General features: G+C 44.6%; 1 protein-coding gene across 1 annotated transcript in view; it reads right to left on the bottom strand.

Moving 5' to 3' along the window:
* Positions 1-15555, bottom strand: part of ENTREP2 (endosomal transmembrane epsin interactor 2) — a 111782-nt gene that overhangs the window by 9879 nt on the left and 86348 nt on the right. Inside the window, exon 6 of the mRNA XM_066636331.1 lies at positions 1762-1837. Within this exon, the coding sequence (XP_066492428.1) occupies positions 1762-1837 (76 nt within the window). The remainder of the gene's footprint in view (positions 1-1761; positions 1838-15555) is intronic.

The following is a 15555-nucleotide window of genomic DNA, read 5'->3' as shown; positions in this document are numbered from 1 at the left end:
TTCTTCTACCACACCTCCAGTATGGCTAGATGTGCTTCTAGCATCAGGCTTCCAGAACAGCTCAAGTTCTGGAAAGCTGCAATTCTTTTTCAGAGAAGCGCTTCCCATTAGAGCAAGTGAGTGGAGCAAACTTTTCCCCTTTACGCTTCCTTTGATAAAATATCGCCATATGCCAGGAGACGAAACAGATGTCTTCTCAAGAATACTTGGAAAGGGACACTTTGATCAATACTCAGAAAGGGAAGCTTTGATCAAAGTCAGGCTCCTGTTAGGAGGAGGAAACCTAAACCTAGACCTCCTTGTAAGAAGAAGAACCTTTCAGGGAGACAAAACATCTTTATCCCTCCCAGACAAATCACTGAGTATATCAGAGAGCCTTCTGTGTGCAATGCTTTGGGTTTCTCTTCCTTTTTTTTTTTTTTTTTTTAAAGGTACTTTGCTTGCAACCACGTGAATTTCAAGTGACAGGTTTTATCTTTTCCAAAGACATACACAGTGTTGTGTTATCAGCTTGGCTCCTTGGCTCTGTTCTATTTTGTTCCTTCCCTCTCATTGCTGGAAATGGTTTTCAAAGACAGAAGTGTCCCCAGATGCTCTGGACAACATCCGATAGGGAAAGAAACAAAGACTACCATATATATTTTAAGTGAGCAAGAAAATAAAAGGAAATCCTTGGATAAATGGTCTCATTTCAGAAAGTATAATAAGATCTGTTGGATGATTTATCATCTACTGCAGGCTTATTGGTCTGTGCTTATCTGCTGTGACCTCACTATTTTAATTGTTCTTTTTTCTAAAACATGAAATAAGCATATGTATCATGTCAAATTGCATGTGCATTTTGCAAGGCAGCCTTTTAGTGACCAGCAAACTCATGCTAGAGTTCTTTTTCAAGTTACGTTCTCGTGGCTGCCAGCAATCTAGCTACTGCCCTCCAGGTCATATATTGTCTGTTGAATGCTAGAGGGAGACCGCAATTTTGAATGGACTGTAGTAGTGAGTCCTTGGAAGTTTCACCATGGAACCCTTGTTTTTCATTAATGAAAACCAGCAAGGTTCACCCCTGTGAAATTCACAGCATCCCTTTCATCTGACGAGGAGGCTAGGATGAAGGTGACATCCTTCCTATGAATAGGTGTCTCCTGGTCCTTTTCTAAGGTCAGATGATACTGCCCAAAGTAGCCTCCATTCCACCATTAGGGACCTTTGTGAGCACATCTTGCTCTCCCTCCCACTGGAAATTAAATTTCCTCCTAATCTCATGGAGGGTGTGTGTACGTATGGTCTAAACCCCCTCCTCACATATGATCTGAATACTCTTATATACAGGCATTTTGATTGCACGTGACGACCTCTCCCACACATGATTAAGAGAAGGGGGGCAATCCTTGTGGGGGAATGGGATGAGCACAGTCTTACCCCTAATTGTGCAGTAGACTGGTTGGCTTAGACATGTCATCTGAACTGGCCCAAACAGCAGGTTGCAAAAGCTCCAACCAAATGTTTCCAAACTAAGGTCTGCCTTGCATAGGCCTGTTTATCAGCCGATAACTGCAACAGATGATGTAGTGACTTGCATGTGTGAATGGGTCATCTCATATGAGACGTTCTCATTGCCTCCAATGCAGCACCAGTGAGCCTTTTCAACGGCTTTAGCTCACACATACCACAACAGTCATCAAGTGTATGTCTAGCATCAAGGCAATGTGCACACATGCATGACTCAGCCCAAAGTCAATGAATGGGCAGTGTTGAAAGTACCTTGGGTGATGAAACCTGTTGTGGTGTTCCTCTCACCCAGGCTGGACTCCGTGACTCGCTGGTCAATGACTGGAACCTGTAAGCAATAAAAACATGTGAGATCATGGTCCCGCTCCATCATCAGAAAAGCACGAGCGGAGGCAAGCACGACCAAGATCTTAAACTGCGGTTCAACAGACGGAGTGCAAGACTTCGACAGTCACGTGTGAAATAAACATGTTATCATTTATATACCGGTCTTCAACAAAAAGCACTTTACACAGCAACAGGAATTCGAACATGGCTCCTGGTCGCAAAGAGGCCCCACCATCTAAAAAGAAGCACAAACCAGATGCTATGCTGGGATGAATTAAGACAGTTGTTCTCCCCCTGCATGAATACAAGAGAGCCACCACTTTAAAAGACTTATGAGCCCGGCTGCTGGGTCTGGGAGTCCTGCCCCTTCTGGGCACATGGCCCGTCTGAGGTCTCGCAAGATCTTGGGTCAGCAAGAGCACTGGCCAGGCGCAATCTCAGCGCTGACGCCCTACCCAGTGAATGTTCCCCTGGCACCCAACTTTGCTTTCCATCCCAGCAGGCGCCCTTCCCCACTGGCACAACAGTTTGGGGGGGGCACGCATCCATGCCCACCCCTTGGATCCGCCCCTGATAAACTGCGGTGTGATCTCTGCAACATCTCAGCAACATGAGATGGTGGAGTCCAAGGTGGTCAGGTGACTATACCACTTCAAACTGTAGTTGATGGGATACTTCTTTTGAATGCCCCCTATTTAGAAATGTATCCTGCAAGGAAAGCTAGGAGCATATTACACTACTACTGTAATATGTGCAGGGAGGCATTCAAAAGTCTGCCTGCAATCTAAAGTGCTAAAGTTCTGTTCTACCACCTTGGAACGCCACCACATCTTTCCACAGAATGTCCAGAACAGATTTTTCATGCATGGTGGAAGTGATCTAGCTAAAGCAGTGACCCAACAACTCACTTTTGTTTCCACACATTTTTTTATTTTATTTTTTGGCAGTGTCAAACAAGACTTTCCTTTGGGGGCAGTTTTTCCCCCCAGCACTCCTTGCAAAACTGTTAGCTTATTAGTTTTACCCTCACTCTCCATTGCCCTCACTTGCCCTCCTAGGATTAGGATGTCTCAATCTACCTACAACTTGAAAGAGCTCTGCAGAATTCTGCAGGTGCAATGGTGACAGAGGAGCACATTTTCTTTGCAGCCATCACTGCCACAGAACAAAAGGCATTTCAAATGGGAATCAAAGCGGCTTTCAATTGGATTTGCTCTACACGTCCTTGCTCATGCTAAAGTCGTCACCCCGTTGCTTCAGTTCCCACAAGTCATTAAAAAAAAGGTCGATTGCTTGATTAATGAGGAGCTCCTTTTAAATTGATCATTCTTACACAAGAGTTTGCATCCCATTAAATAAACCTTAATGGATTAAGTTATTGATTATATTTGCATATAGGTAAGAGTCCATACTAGATTCTGCTAGTCAGAATTTGAAGTACTGTGTCCAGTTCTGTGCACCACAGTTTTAGGTAGGACATTGATAAGGAAGGACAGGTTCAGAGGTGAGTGACAGAGATGGTAAAGAATCTGGAAATCAAGTCCTATGAGGAATGTTTAAAAGAGCTTGGCATGTTTCACCTGGAGGAGATTAAGGGGAGATGTGATAGTTGTATTCAAGTATAGGAAGGGCTGTCATGCAGAAGAAGCGGACTTACTCTCTTTAACTCCTGAGGACAAAACTATAACCAGTGGATTGAAACTACAGGGAAGTAGATTTAGGTTAGACAATGTAGTGGTGTAGCTAAGACAACTGGCACCCAGGGGCACTAAAATTTTTAACACTTCCACCTCTCCAAATTCTATAAGAAACCCCCTAAAGGCGTGGTACCTGGGGTAATGTACTCCCTGACCCCCCCTTAGCTATGCCACTGAATGAGGAAGAATTGCCTGACTGAGGGTGCAATCCTAACCCTTTATGTCAGTGCTTTCCAGCACTGGCATAGCAGTGCCAATGGGGTATGTGCTGCATCTTAAAATTGGGTGGCACTCACAGAGGCCTCCTCAAAGTAAGGGAATGTTTGTTCCCTTACCTCAGAGCTGCATTGCCCTTATGTCAGTGCTTTCCAGGATTGCGCCCTGAAAGAGCTGCCTAGCACTGGTACAGGCTAGGAAGCAGAGAGTGGGTGTCAATGGGCAATTTTCACAATGGAGAGAGGTCAAAAGCGGTGTGCCCCAAGGATCTGTCCTGGGACCGGTGCTTTTCAACCTCTTCATAAATGACCTGGAGACAGGGTTGAGCAGTGAAGTGGCTAAGTTTGCAGACGACACCAAACTTTTCCGAGTGGTAAAGACCAGAAGTGATTGTGAGGAGCTCCAGAAGGATCTCTCCAGACTGGCAGAATGGGCAGCAAAATGGCAGATGCGCTTCAATGTCAGTAAGTGTAAAGTCATGCACATTGGGGCAAAAAATCAAAACTTTAGATATAGGCTGATGGGTTCTGAGCTGTCTGTGACAGATCAGGAGAGAGATCTTGGGGTGGTGGTGGACAGGTCGATGAAAGTGTCGACCCAATGTGCGGCGGCAGTGAAGAAGGCCAATTCTATGCTTGGGATCATTAGGAAGGGTATTGAGAACAAAACGGCTAATATTATAATGCCGTTGTACAAATCGATGGTAAGGCCACACCTGGAGTATTGTGTCCAGTTCTGGTCGCCGCATCTCAAAAAAGACATAGTGGAAATGGAAAAGGTGCAAAAGAGAGCGACTAAGCTGATTACGGGGCTGGGGCACCTTCCTTATGAGGAAAGGCTACGGCGTTTGGGCCTCTTCAGCCTAGAAAAGAGACGCTTGAGGGGGGACATGATTGAGACATACAAAATTATGCAGGGGATGGACAGAGTGGATAGAGAGATGCTCTTTACACTCTCACATAATACCAGAACCAGGGGACATCCACTAAAATTGAGTGTTGGGCGGGTTAGGACAGACAAAAGAAAATATTTCTTTACTCAGCGCGTGGTCAGTCTGTGGAACTCCTTGCCACAGGATGTGGTGCTGGCGTCTAGCCTAGACGCCTTTAAAAGGGGATTGGACGAGTTTCTGGAGGAAAAATCCATTATGGGGTACAAGCCATGATGTGTATTCGCAACCTCCTGATTTTAGGAATGGGTTAAGTCAGAATGCCAGATGTAGGGGAGAGCACCAGGACGAGGTCTCTTGTTATCTGGTGTGCTCCCTGGGGCATTTGGTGGGCCGCTGTGAGATACAGGAAGCTGGACTAGATGGGCCTATGGCCTGATCCAGTGGGGCTGTTCTTATGTTCTTATGTAGGCTACTTCATGCAGTTGCAGGCTCTTTCTCTCACTGAAGGTTTTCAAGCAGAGCTTGGGTGGCCACCTGTCAGGGGTGCTGCAGTCATTGCTTGCACTGAGCAGGAGGTTGGACTAGATGGCCTTCAAGATCCCTTCACACATTAATATTCTGTGATTCAAACCCTAGAGAGCTGCAGCCAGTCAGTGTTAGCAATCCTGAGCTAGATGTAAAATATTACAACTCTGCTTTTCAAATCAAATAAGAAATGCTGACACTTTTATCTTTTTTTTTTTGGTCTTGCTGTCCAAAAGAAAAACAGCGAGATTGTTTCTGTGAGATGAATGCCAGCAAACACTAAATATGTATTAAGCAAGGTCAGGGAGTGAAGAGAGAAATGTCATCTCCAAGATCTGCTCCTGGATGGCCGTGTGTGAGCAAGAGATCATAGCAGGGGGCAGCAGAGTCCAAAATAAATCATTGATTGTCCAACAGAAGCTCTCCTGCCAAGAGCTTCATTGGTATTTTGAATCCTGTAAAAACTCACATGTGAGGTTTCCACACCAAAGCGGTCAAGAAAAGAGCTTTGAGCCTTGAGCATTAACTACTATTTTCTCCAGATTTAAACCTAACAGAAACAATTCTGGACTTTTATAAACTGTATACCTTAGTACCTTCGTAGCCCTATTATGGTATATGGTGACTGCAGCAAGGATGGTATATGCAAAGTACTGGAAACAAGATAAAGTCCCCGATATAGACAAATGGTTACAAAAGATGATGTATATAATGGAAATGGATAAGCTCTCAAGAAGTTTGAATGAGGAAATGTTAGAGAAATTTTACTCGGAATGGCATAAATTTAAAGTTTATTTGGAGAAAAATTGGGAGGTTAGGGGTCTATTATGGTTATTTGAATGATAATAAGAGCTATATAATGAACAAGAGTTTAGCTTGGTAATAAATAAATTTTGGTATAATTTAGCCTGGTATAAATAATTAAATTTGCAAATGGTAAAAGACGCTGTGGAAAGTCCGAAGTGGGGAGGGAGGTGGGGAGTGGAAATGGGATAAAGGTAAGATAAGATAAGAAGCACCCTTTTGGATATAAAACTTGGAAATTAGCCTTACAATAAGATGAAGCAAGATAATGAGAGTTGGTTGATTGGAAATGGGATAAAGGTAATGACTGAAATGAAAACTGTTAATCTGGATTTATTGAAGATACAATGTATTGTGATAATCTCAATAAAAATGTATAATCATATATCATATATGTCATATATCATATACATATATCATATATGTATAAAACATATATCTTACCAGAGAGAGAGAGAGAGAGAGAGAGAGAGAGAGAGAGAGAGAGAGAGAGAGAGAGAGAGAGAGAGAGAGGTTTTTTGAAGACAATGAAATTAAAAAACTAACAAACTAAGGAGCAAGACGAAAAAAGCAGCTTGTGAATGAATAAAAAGCCTTCAAGTGCAGTAACAGTAAAAAATATGACCAGAGCTCAAGAGATTACAAAAGCTAAATCTGGTGCAGTAAGGTTGGAAAAGAGCACAACTGGGTTGGTTTCACTTCCAGCTCTCAAGACCCTTGGCTATCATAAAAAATTTTAAAAATGGGAAAGTGTGCCACATTTTGAACCCCAGAGGGATGCCAAAGCAAACACACAAAAAAGAAATGTGCATAAATCTGAGGAAATGGTCCCTCCTGCTTCTCTCTCTGATTGGCCCTGCCTGGAAAAAAGGACTGCCCAAGGCAGACTCACCCAGACTGGGCTTCCAAGTCTTGAGCAGTGGCTTTCTTTTTCCCCAGTCAATCCAGGATGGTGTCGTGGTTCTGGTGTTGGAATGAGACCTGGAAGATCCTGGTTCAAATTCCTGCTCGGACATGAGGCTTCCTTGGGTGACTTTGGGCCAGTCACTTTCTCTCAGCCTCACCTACCTCACAGGGTTGCTGTGAGGTCAAAAGGAGGGGAGGAGTCATGCACACCACTCTGAGCTCTTTGGAGAAAGAGTGGTATAAAAACCTGAAAAATATAATAAATAAATCTGTCCAGTAGGAAGAGTAGGGAACATGGGGGGGTGAACAGGGGTACGTAGTCAGGGGATTTCTCTCTGTCCTTTCCAGAGAAGCTGTTGGTCTGATCTTGGAAGCTAAGCAGCATCAGGCCTGGTTAGTACTTGGATGGGAGACCGCCTGGGAATGCCGGGTGCTGTAGGCTTATACCATAGTCTTTCGAGACTGAAGGTTGCCAACCAGTCAGGGGAGGCAGAGCCTCACCTGTCATACTCCAGTGAAATAGCTGCTACAAAAAGTAAAAATAAAATAAATATTAAAATTTTTCCACTGAGCTGTGTTATGTCATTCTGTATGATATGAGAACGAAACAGCTAATATTATAATTCTGTTGTACAAATCTATGGTAAGGCCACACCTGGAGTATTGTGTCCAGTTCTGGTCGCCGCATTTCAAAAAAGACATAGTGGAAATGGAAAAGGTGCAAAAGAGAGCGACTAAGATGATTACGGGGCTGGGGTACCTTCCTTACGAGGAAAGGCTACGGCGTTTGGGCCCCTTCAGCCTAGAAAAGAGACGCCTGACGGGGGACATGATTGAGACATACAAAATTATGCCGGGGATGGACAGAGTGGATAGGGAGATGCTCTTTACACTCTCACATAACACCAGAACCAGGGGACATCCACTAAAATTGAGTGTTGGGAGAGTTAGGACAGACAAGAGAAAATATTTCTTTACACAGTGTGTGGTTGGTCTGTGGAACTCCTTGCCACAGGATCTGGCCTGGACGCCTTTAAAAAGGGATTGGACAAGTTTCTGGAGGAAAAATCCATTACGGGGTACAAGCCATGATGTGTATGAGCAACCTCCTGATTTTAGAAATGGGCTATGTCAGAATGCCAGATGCAAGGGAGGGCACCAGGATGAGGTCTCTTGTTATTTGGTGTGCTCCCTGGGGCATTTGGTGGGCTGCTGTGAGATACAGGAAGCTGGACTAAATGGGCCTATGGCCTGATCCAGTGGGGCTGTTCTTATGTTCTTATGTTATATAGACAAGGGGTGTCCAAGCTTTTTGGCAGGAGGGCCACATCAGCTCTCTGACACTGTGTCAGGGGCCAGGGAAGAAAAGGAATGAATTTAAATTTCAAAATTGAATAAATTTACATAAATGAATATATTAGAGATGGAACTTATATGAATGAATGAAGGTCTTGTAGTAGCTCAGGGCCTATAAAAGGCCTTGCACAAAGCAAGAGTGTCCTTTCTGTCGCTGCCGCTGCCGCATCACAGACGTGAAACAGCAAGCAGTGGAGGGAGTCCTTGGCCTGCAGCTCATGCAAGATATCAGTCGCCCCCACGCTGAGAGCAGTTGCAATGGGTCAGCATGGGCTCTAGTAAGTCTCTGGAGGGCCAGACCGAGGGCTACCCATGGGCCAGACTGGGAATCCTTGAGGGCCATGAATGGAAAAGATGAGAGGTGCAGCAGTGACAAGCTCAGCCTTCCCTCTGAGTGGCTGGGCACTGCCCCAGAATGCCTTATGGCACCACAGCAAGTGCTTTCCCAGCCACTGCCTTCACTGCATGCCACTGGGGGTGAATGGCCATTGCTAATCACTAGGTATTGTGCCCATTCTGCCATCTGACTCATCTCAGGAGAATTCAGGGCCCAATCCTAGCCAAACTTCTAGTACTGAAGCAGCTGTGCCAATGGGGCATGCGCTGCATCCTGCTGGGGGGGGAACACTCACAGAGGCCTCCTCAAGGTAAGGGAACATTTCTTGGCTTACTTTGAGACTACATTGTGGCTGCATCAGTGCCAGAAAGTTGGATAGTACTGGGCCCTCAGAGCCCAGATATGCTTATTAACTCAGCCCAATCCTGAGCTGCCCAGCGCGCAGGGCTGCCACCTCAGCGAAAATGGCTGCCGCTGCATCCTGAACACACTGGGCAGCACAAGGAAGCTCCTTGGGGGAAGGGCACTTTGTCCCCTTCCCTGGGTTAAGAGAAGTATCCCCACAATGGGGCTACTTAATTCTGTGGTGGCTCTTGAGTAACATAGAATCAAGGTGTCCCACGTCAAGCTGCGCAGCCCGACATGGGGCTCAGGATCCGGTCGAGCAGAACTCCACTGGTCCCGCCCCCTCCCACCACACCTCCTCCCTGCCCTCTCCCCACCCTGGAAGGCCTCCCCCAAGCCCATTAACCTCTCCATCACCCGGTGGTTTGGGCAAGCTGCCGGGTGGTGGACCACAGCCTAGCACCAGAGCTAGCCCAGCATGGGCTTGCGCTGAGCTTGCTCCAGTGCTGGGCCTACAGTAAGGCCACAACCATGTCTTACAGCATGTTTGTGACAGCGTGCACTGGTGATAAGCTGGTGCACCGAGCTCTGGATCAGGCCCTGAAGCAACTGATCCACCAGTTTTCTAAGGCTCAAGGCAGCTGACATACAAGACTAGAAACAAAAATTAAGAACAGTAAATGAAAGCAAACCAGCAACAAGAGCATCTGCATCCAGACAGCTACAACTATGCCCAAGAGCTAAGCAGGAAAGTGCATCTTAATTCCTTTAATAATACCAAGGGGCATCTCCCCATGCAAATCCTCTCTCGGGTGTTTCTAATCTCGGTGGAAAAATATCTGTTGCTTGAGGCATGAGTTGCTAAATGGCAGCTTAAAAACCACAGGAGGTGAAAAGGCCATTCTGTGAATTTCTTGAAGGTACTTAAATTCATTTCTTTAGATGCACCGTTTTTGTCACGTCTTCTCCTCCTTTTTACTGAGCGTCAGTTCAACCGTCTCGCAAGAATCAATTTGAGGCTCCACACACTTTCTTGTTGTTCGCACTTCAAAGCCTGGCGCTTCCTTTCTTCCTCATTTTCAGACTACAGGGACAATTATGCGCAGCTGACACTGGAGACAGACGGACACGCAAGTCCTCTCTCCCCGCAATGCGATTCTCCATTTGTAATGAGTGATTTGGGAAACTTGGCAGCATTTTTGTTGTGGTGTTCTGACTCGAAACAAGCCCAAACGAGACACCGCATCAGTCTCGCACCATTTTGTGCTCTTGCAAAGCATTCTGGGAATTGTGCGGCAGGGGAAGAAGGGGCTGCACTATTTTGTGCAAGTGTGATTTGATGCACGTCCCGTTGGGAATTGTAGCGCGGAAAGGAGAAAGGGCTGCCCCTCTTGCATGAGACATCATGTTGGCTGTCTGCTTTAACTAGCTGATTTCATGGGCTATGCATTTGCTGACAGAGCCGTGGAACCATTGTGTGATGCTCTGTGAACCTGAATGATACTTCAGATGAATGATAATAAGGATGAATGAACCTAGAACCCCACTTGGAGCCCAGTCCTAAACCGTGTCTGGCCTCACTTGGAGCCCACTGTCACAAACATGCCATAAAGCACATTTCCAAGCCCTCAGAGCTAGCCCAGTGCCAGTGGAAAGGCAGTACTCTGCTGCTTGGCAGTTGCCTGAACTGCCAGGCAGTGGAGAGGTAGGTGGGGGCATGGGGGAGGCAGGAAGGAGGCGTTCTGGGGTGGTGTGGGGGGAGGGAGCGGGGTGGGAGAATGGGCCCAGTGCAGATCAGCTCTACTGAATCCTGAGCCCTGTGTTATTTTCTCTGAAATTAAATACCATCTATAAAACATTTTATGAATTTTCTCTTTAAAAAAATACCGCTTTAATTATCTTAATACCACTTTAGTTACCACAATATTTGTATTCCAAATTTGTTTTCATTTATATCTGCTTTGATTTGATATAATCAATGGAATACTCTTCTCTTCTAAAGAGAATTCAGTCCACTAATATCTACAAAGAAAATTTCTACTTGTTGTTCAGTCATTTTCACTTTCAGTACTTTCTTTGTTCTCTGTCTTGTTGGTGTTTTCCTTCTTGCTTCTCCCACTGCTCCTACCACTTCTTTTTCTTCTTAACTCTCTTGTATTTCTTGATCCCTCTCTTTTCTTCTTTCTTTTTCTCCATTCTGTTCTTTTTGGATTTAATGCAAAGATTCTTCTTCTTGAAACAACTCTTTCTCTGAAAGTTCCCTCTTTTTTCCTTCCTTAAAATTCTTAATTCTGATAATAACTGTTGCTTTTTGCCATCTCCTGTCTTATTTCAAAAACCTCCACTTCTTTAGTTTCATCCGACATTTGATCCATTCTTTTTTCTTGTCTGTTATTTGTAATCTGTTCCTGCATTCCTGCATCTGTAATCTGTTCCTGTTCTAGGAGGAGTTTATTTGCTTCATTTGTTCAGATAATGTTCTGACCTCTTGCTTCATTTTGCTTCTGAAATCCCACAACATATCCATTAATAAAAACTGGCTTTTACTAACATCCTTTAAATTTTTAGATGCCATTCTTATCAATATCAAATCAAGCCAATATACCTCTGGCTGTAAAAAACAGAGATATAACGGTCCAGCAATTAAAAAATCAACCAACTCTCATTATCTTGCTTCACCTTCTTGTAAGGCTAATTTCCAAGTTTTATATCCAAAAGGGGTAAGTCAATATTCCATTTCCAGTCAATAACAATGTCAAATCAGTCCAACAATTAAAGAGTCATCCAAGTCTTATTATCTTGCATCCCTTCTTGTCCAAGGTAATCCTTAATTTTTAATATCCAAAAGAGGTGGATCAGTAATCCAATTCAGGTCAATAACACTGTCAAATTAAGTTAATATGTCTTTAAATGGCCAGGCCTAAATCCAGGTCTGGTCTAGAGGGTAGAGCCTCTGTTAGCCTGAAGATAAAGGTCGCCAGTTCGAGGCCACCGACAGATCCCTGAATGGCGAGACGTTAAAGCAGCTGACAAGCTGAGCTGAGTTATTCCATCAGCTCTTTGGTGAGAGATGAAGGAGCTGCTTGCCAGCCTGCGTGGGAGGCAACTGGAAGCCAGAAGTGAGACCAGACCAGGAAGATCCATTCTGAAATGCTGTTGGTTCTTGAAAGAGAGAACCTTTTATGATTGTAAAAATCCCCTTGAGGGATTTAGAAATGCCTATGTAAACCTCCTTGAATAAAGTCAGAGGAGTAATCCAATGACCAGAAAGGTGGTATATAAATACCTAATTATTATTATTATTCTTGCTGGAAAAGCGAAAGTAAAAATTATTCCAGTCGTTAAAGGTTAGTTATTTATTCCTTTTCCATGCAGGGTGATCTTTTATCTTCCCTTATTTATCTTGTCTCTCGCCTTTTCTTCCAGTCACCCTTATTACAAAAAAGAAAAAAAAACTACTCCAGCAGGGGCTTCTTTAAATCCAGGTTCGCTCTTTCCCCTCTGGGTGGCTACAAGCCAACGTAAATAATCTCAAAGTTATCTTTCCCTCCTTCCAACCTCTTGATTGCAGTTCTTTTTATAGCCTTTTAACGAACTGGTTACTCACAGTATAAAGCTTTTTTCGCTGCCATATTGTAGTATCTAGGCCGTACCCAGCTATCTGAATCTGTCTTCTCCGAATCTTCTCTGAAGATGGCGCCCAGTATACGATGTGATCCAACATAGAGCGATATCTGGGGGATAACTCTGCGACCACTGTCCCTCGAGACCCCCCCCAGTTCAAGCTCTCAGCCGTCATGTCTTCTTCTTAGACAATGAAGAGTCCCTCACTGCTGAGGTCCTCTGGAAACGCATCTATTTAGCAGTTCCCCCCGGAGTCCTCCAAGGTTCCCTGCTACTGCACTGAGTGTTAACTCCGCCCCCCAAATGTTCCCTTCTTCTGAGGAGCCTCTAGCGGCTGCCTGGTGCGCTTAGGATACCGTGGCAGCTATTTTCAGCGCCACGGCAGCCCTATACACCAGGCAGCTTAAGATTGGGCTGTTGGTCACTTCAAGCTGCCGCATCACACCCATCATCTCCCAAAATTGAAAGTGATTCCACTGCATAGCATTAGAACCCACAGTAGAACTAACTCATTGAGGTACTCTTGTGACTTCTAGAATGGACAAGCTGAGTGGGGCTAATACAGCAATGTTCAACCAGTGTGCCATGACACATTAGTGCGTCATGAATTATCTGCAGATATGGGAGTTTGGGGGAAGGTCATTTGTTAGTAGGGCTGTTGGGGGATGTAAGCCCCTTGCTGGCAGTGCAGTGTGCCTTGCCAAAAAAAAAACAAAAAAACTGATGGTGTTCCTTGACAACTTTAGCACCTTGTCAGTGAGCTGTGAGATGAAAATGATTGAAAATTGCCGGGTTCATAGCTACGTATCAGGCCAAAGCAAGAACACATATGTTATATGCATGTGCAGGTTTGAGTCATTTGTCTTGTGTCTGGGGGGGAGTCACTGGAGAGAGAAAGTTGGGGGACGTCTTATCGTTTAATACAGTTCTAAGCATGATAATGCCCTTCATCTCAATCTCTGTTTGCTTGCTGAAGAAAACAAGATGGGTGGCAGAGATCCACTTTGCCATTGAGTTCAGTCAGGCACCCCCTTCTGTAATAAACTACACATGCCACCCCACACTTCCATGTTGCCACAGCTCCTTTTGGTGCCTCATCAGATCATAAACCCTGCTGGATCAGGCCAAAGGCCCATCTAGTCCAGCTTCCTTTTAATTCACCAGATGTCTCAGGGAGAACACAAGACGATGAAACACCTGAATCCTGTTGCCACTCCCTTGCATCTGGCATGTCAGAGACAGCCTACTTCTAAAACCAGAAGATTGAATATACTCATCATGGCTTCTAACCTGTGATGGATTTTTCCTCCAGAAATCCGTCCAATCCCCTTTTAAAGGCATCTAGACCAGATACATCACCACATCCAGTGGCAAGGAGTTTCACAGATTAATCACACACTGGGTGAATAAATATTTCTTTTTGTCTGTTCTAACTCTCATGCCACTGAGTTTTAGTGGATGTCCCCTTGTTCCGGTGGCCTCTTAAAAAAAAAGAAGTTGAACTTGAACCCTGTTCTCCAAAAGGCTGTTAAGTTCAGTTAGATTTGGGTGAGCAAATCAGAACAGTACAGTAATATGAGGCAGCAATTTGACAATTGTATATTGTAACTAATTATTCTATGGGTTGCTCTGAATCACCGTGATTTAATCTGAGTGAGCTTCGCTCACTGTGTCTGCTCAGCTTATTATGTTAGGACCATAGTGGCTTTGCAGTAATTGCGCATTTCCTTCCCTGCCTTTCAGTGACAGGTGACAGCCGTAGATGCAGCTGCAACACCAGCGCATTCATTTAATGAGAAGAACAGGGAGGAGACCAATGCTCCTGTTATTATATTATCTCCTCCGGCAGGAGAACATTGGGAGGAGAACCAAGAGGTTTGGCAGCAGCTGGGCCCTGTGGAAATGGAAGCAACCTCTTCCACTGATGAATGAACGTAGTACTGATAACTCATCTTGGGTTTTTTTGTTTTTTTTACCCTGCTGTTTTTCCCAGCTGTGCTGGAAAGCAAGCAGTGAACAAATCTTGCAGTGAAATCACCTAGCAGCCCATCACAGAAGCAAAGAGCCCAAGTCAGAAAGGAACACATGTCCTTTCTACAAGCTCAGCTACAAATTACTGCTGAGTCCGTTACCAACCATTTCTCATGTTCTGGAGAGAAAGCTGCTTTAGCTACAGTGCTTATGCCAGCAGTAGTTGCATTTAAATATATGCGGGCCCACTGTATCTGTAGATCCTGTATCCACTGTTTCAAGCATCTGCAGATCAGTTGCTGCCCTCCCCCACATGCCCATTAACAATCTTTAAATGCTTACTCGGAAGTGGTTCTTGCTTAAAACTGGTCACTATAAGCATTGATGCGTACAGCATGATGAAAGGAGCCTGCCGGCAGCCTGAATAGCTGATCAAACTGGATCAGTGTTTCTCAGTGTTTGTTCTCCGCTATGCCACTTCACGTGGTCCATCTATTCGAAGTACCACTGGAAGTAACTGGTGAAGGCATCAACACCAGTTACTTCTGGGTTGGTAGATGTGACATGATCGACACCAGTAAGAGGCTCAGGGTGGACGGGAGGCCTTTTCTGAGCATGGAAATTTATTTATTTATTTATTAGATTTATATTCCGCCTTTCTCCCAGAAGGGCACCCAAGGCGGAAAAGCATGCTCTTGAACTCTCCCTCCCGAGCTGAGTCTCCTACTGCTGTTTGTTGTGTCGTGTTCCTGGTCTTGCTGCTGGGCGGTAGGTGTCCAAGGGTCCAGCAAGTACCACTAGAAACCACTTTTACCACTGGTAAATTTGTTTTACCAATTGATTGTTTACCAATCAAAATGATTGAGTAACACTGCACTATATGGAATACTAAATAGGAAGCAGTTAACTTACGCTTCTCATCTACAATATGTTCATTTGCTTTTTTTCCTGTTTAACGAAGTTGTGAAGTTTTTAGCTATTTCTCCACGGCATAAAAGAACTCTTGTCCTTTTGCTGAATCTGCTGAAATATTGTTTATTACCAAA

The sequence above is a fragment of the Tiliqua scincoides genome, chromosome 8 (assembly GCF_035046505.1).
Source record: "Tiliqua scincoides isolate rTilSci1 chromosome 8, rTilSci1.hap2, whole genome shotgun sequence".
Lineage (NCBI taxonomy): Eukaryota > Metazoa > Chordata > Lepidosauria > Squamata > Scincidae > Tiliqua > Tiliqua scincoides.
Note: the sequence above shows the minus strand (reverse complement) of the source record. Positions and strands in the feature narration are given on the sequence as shown.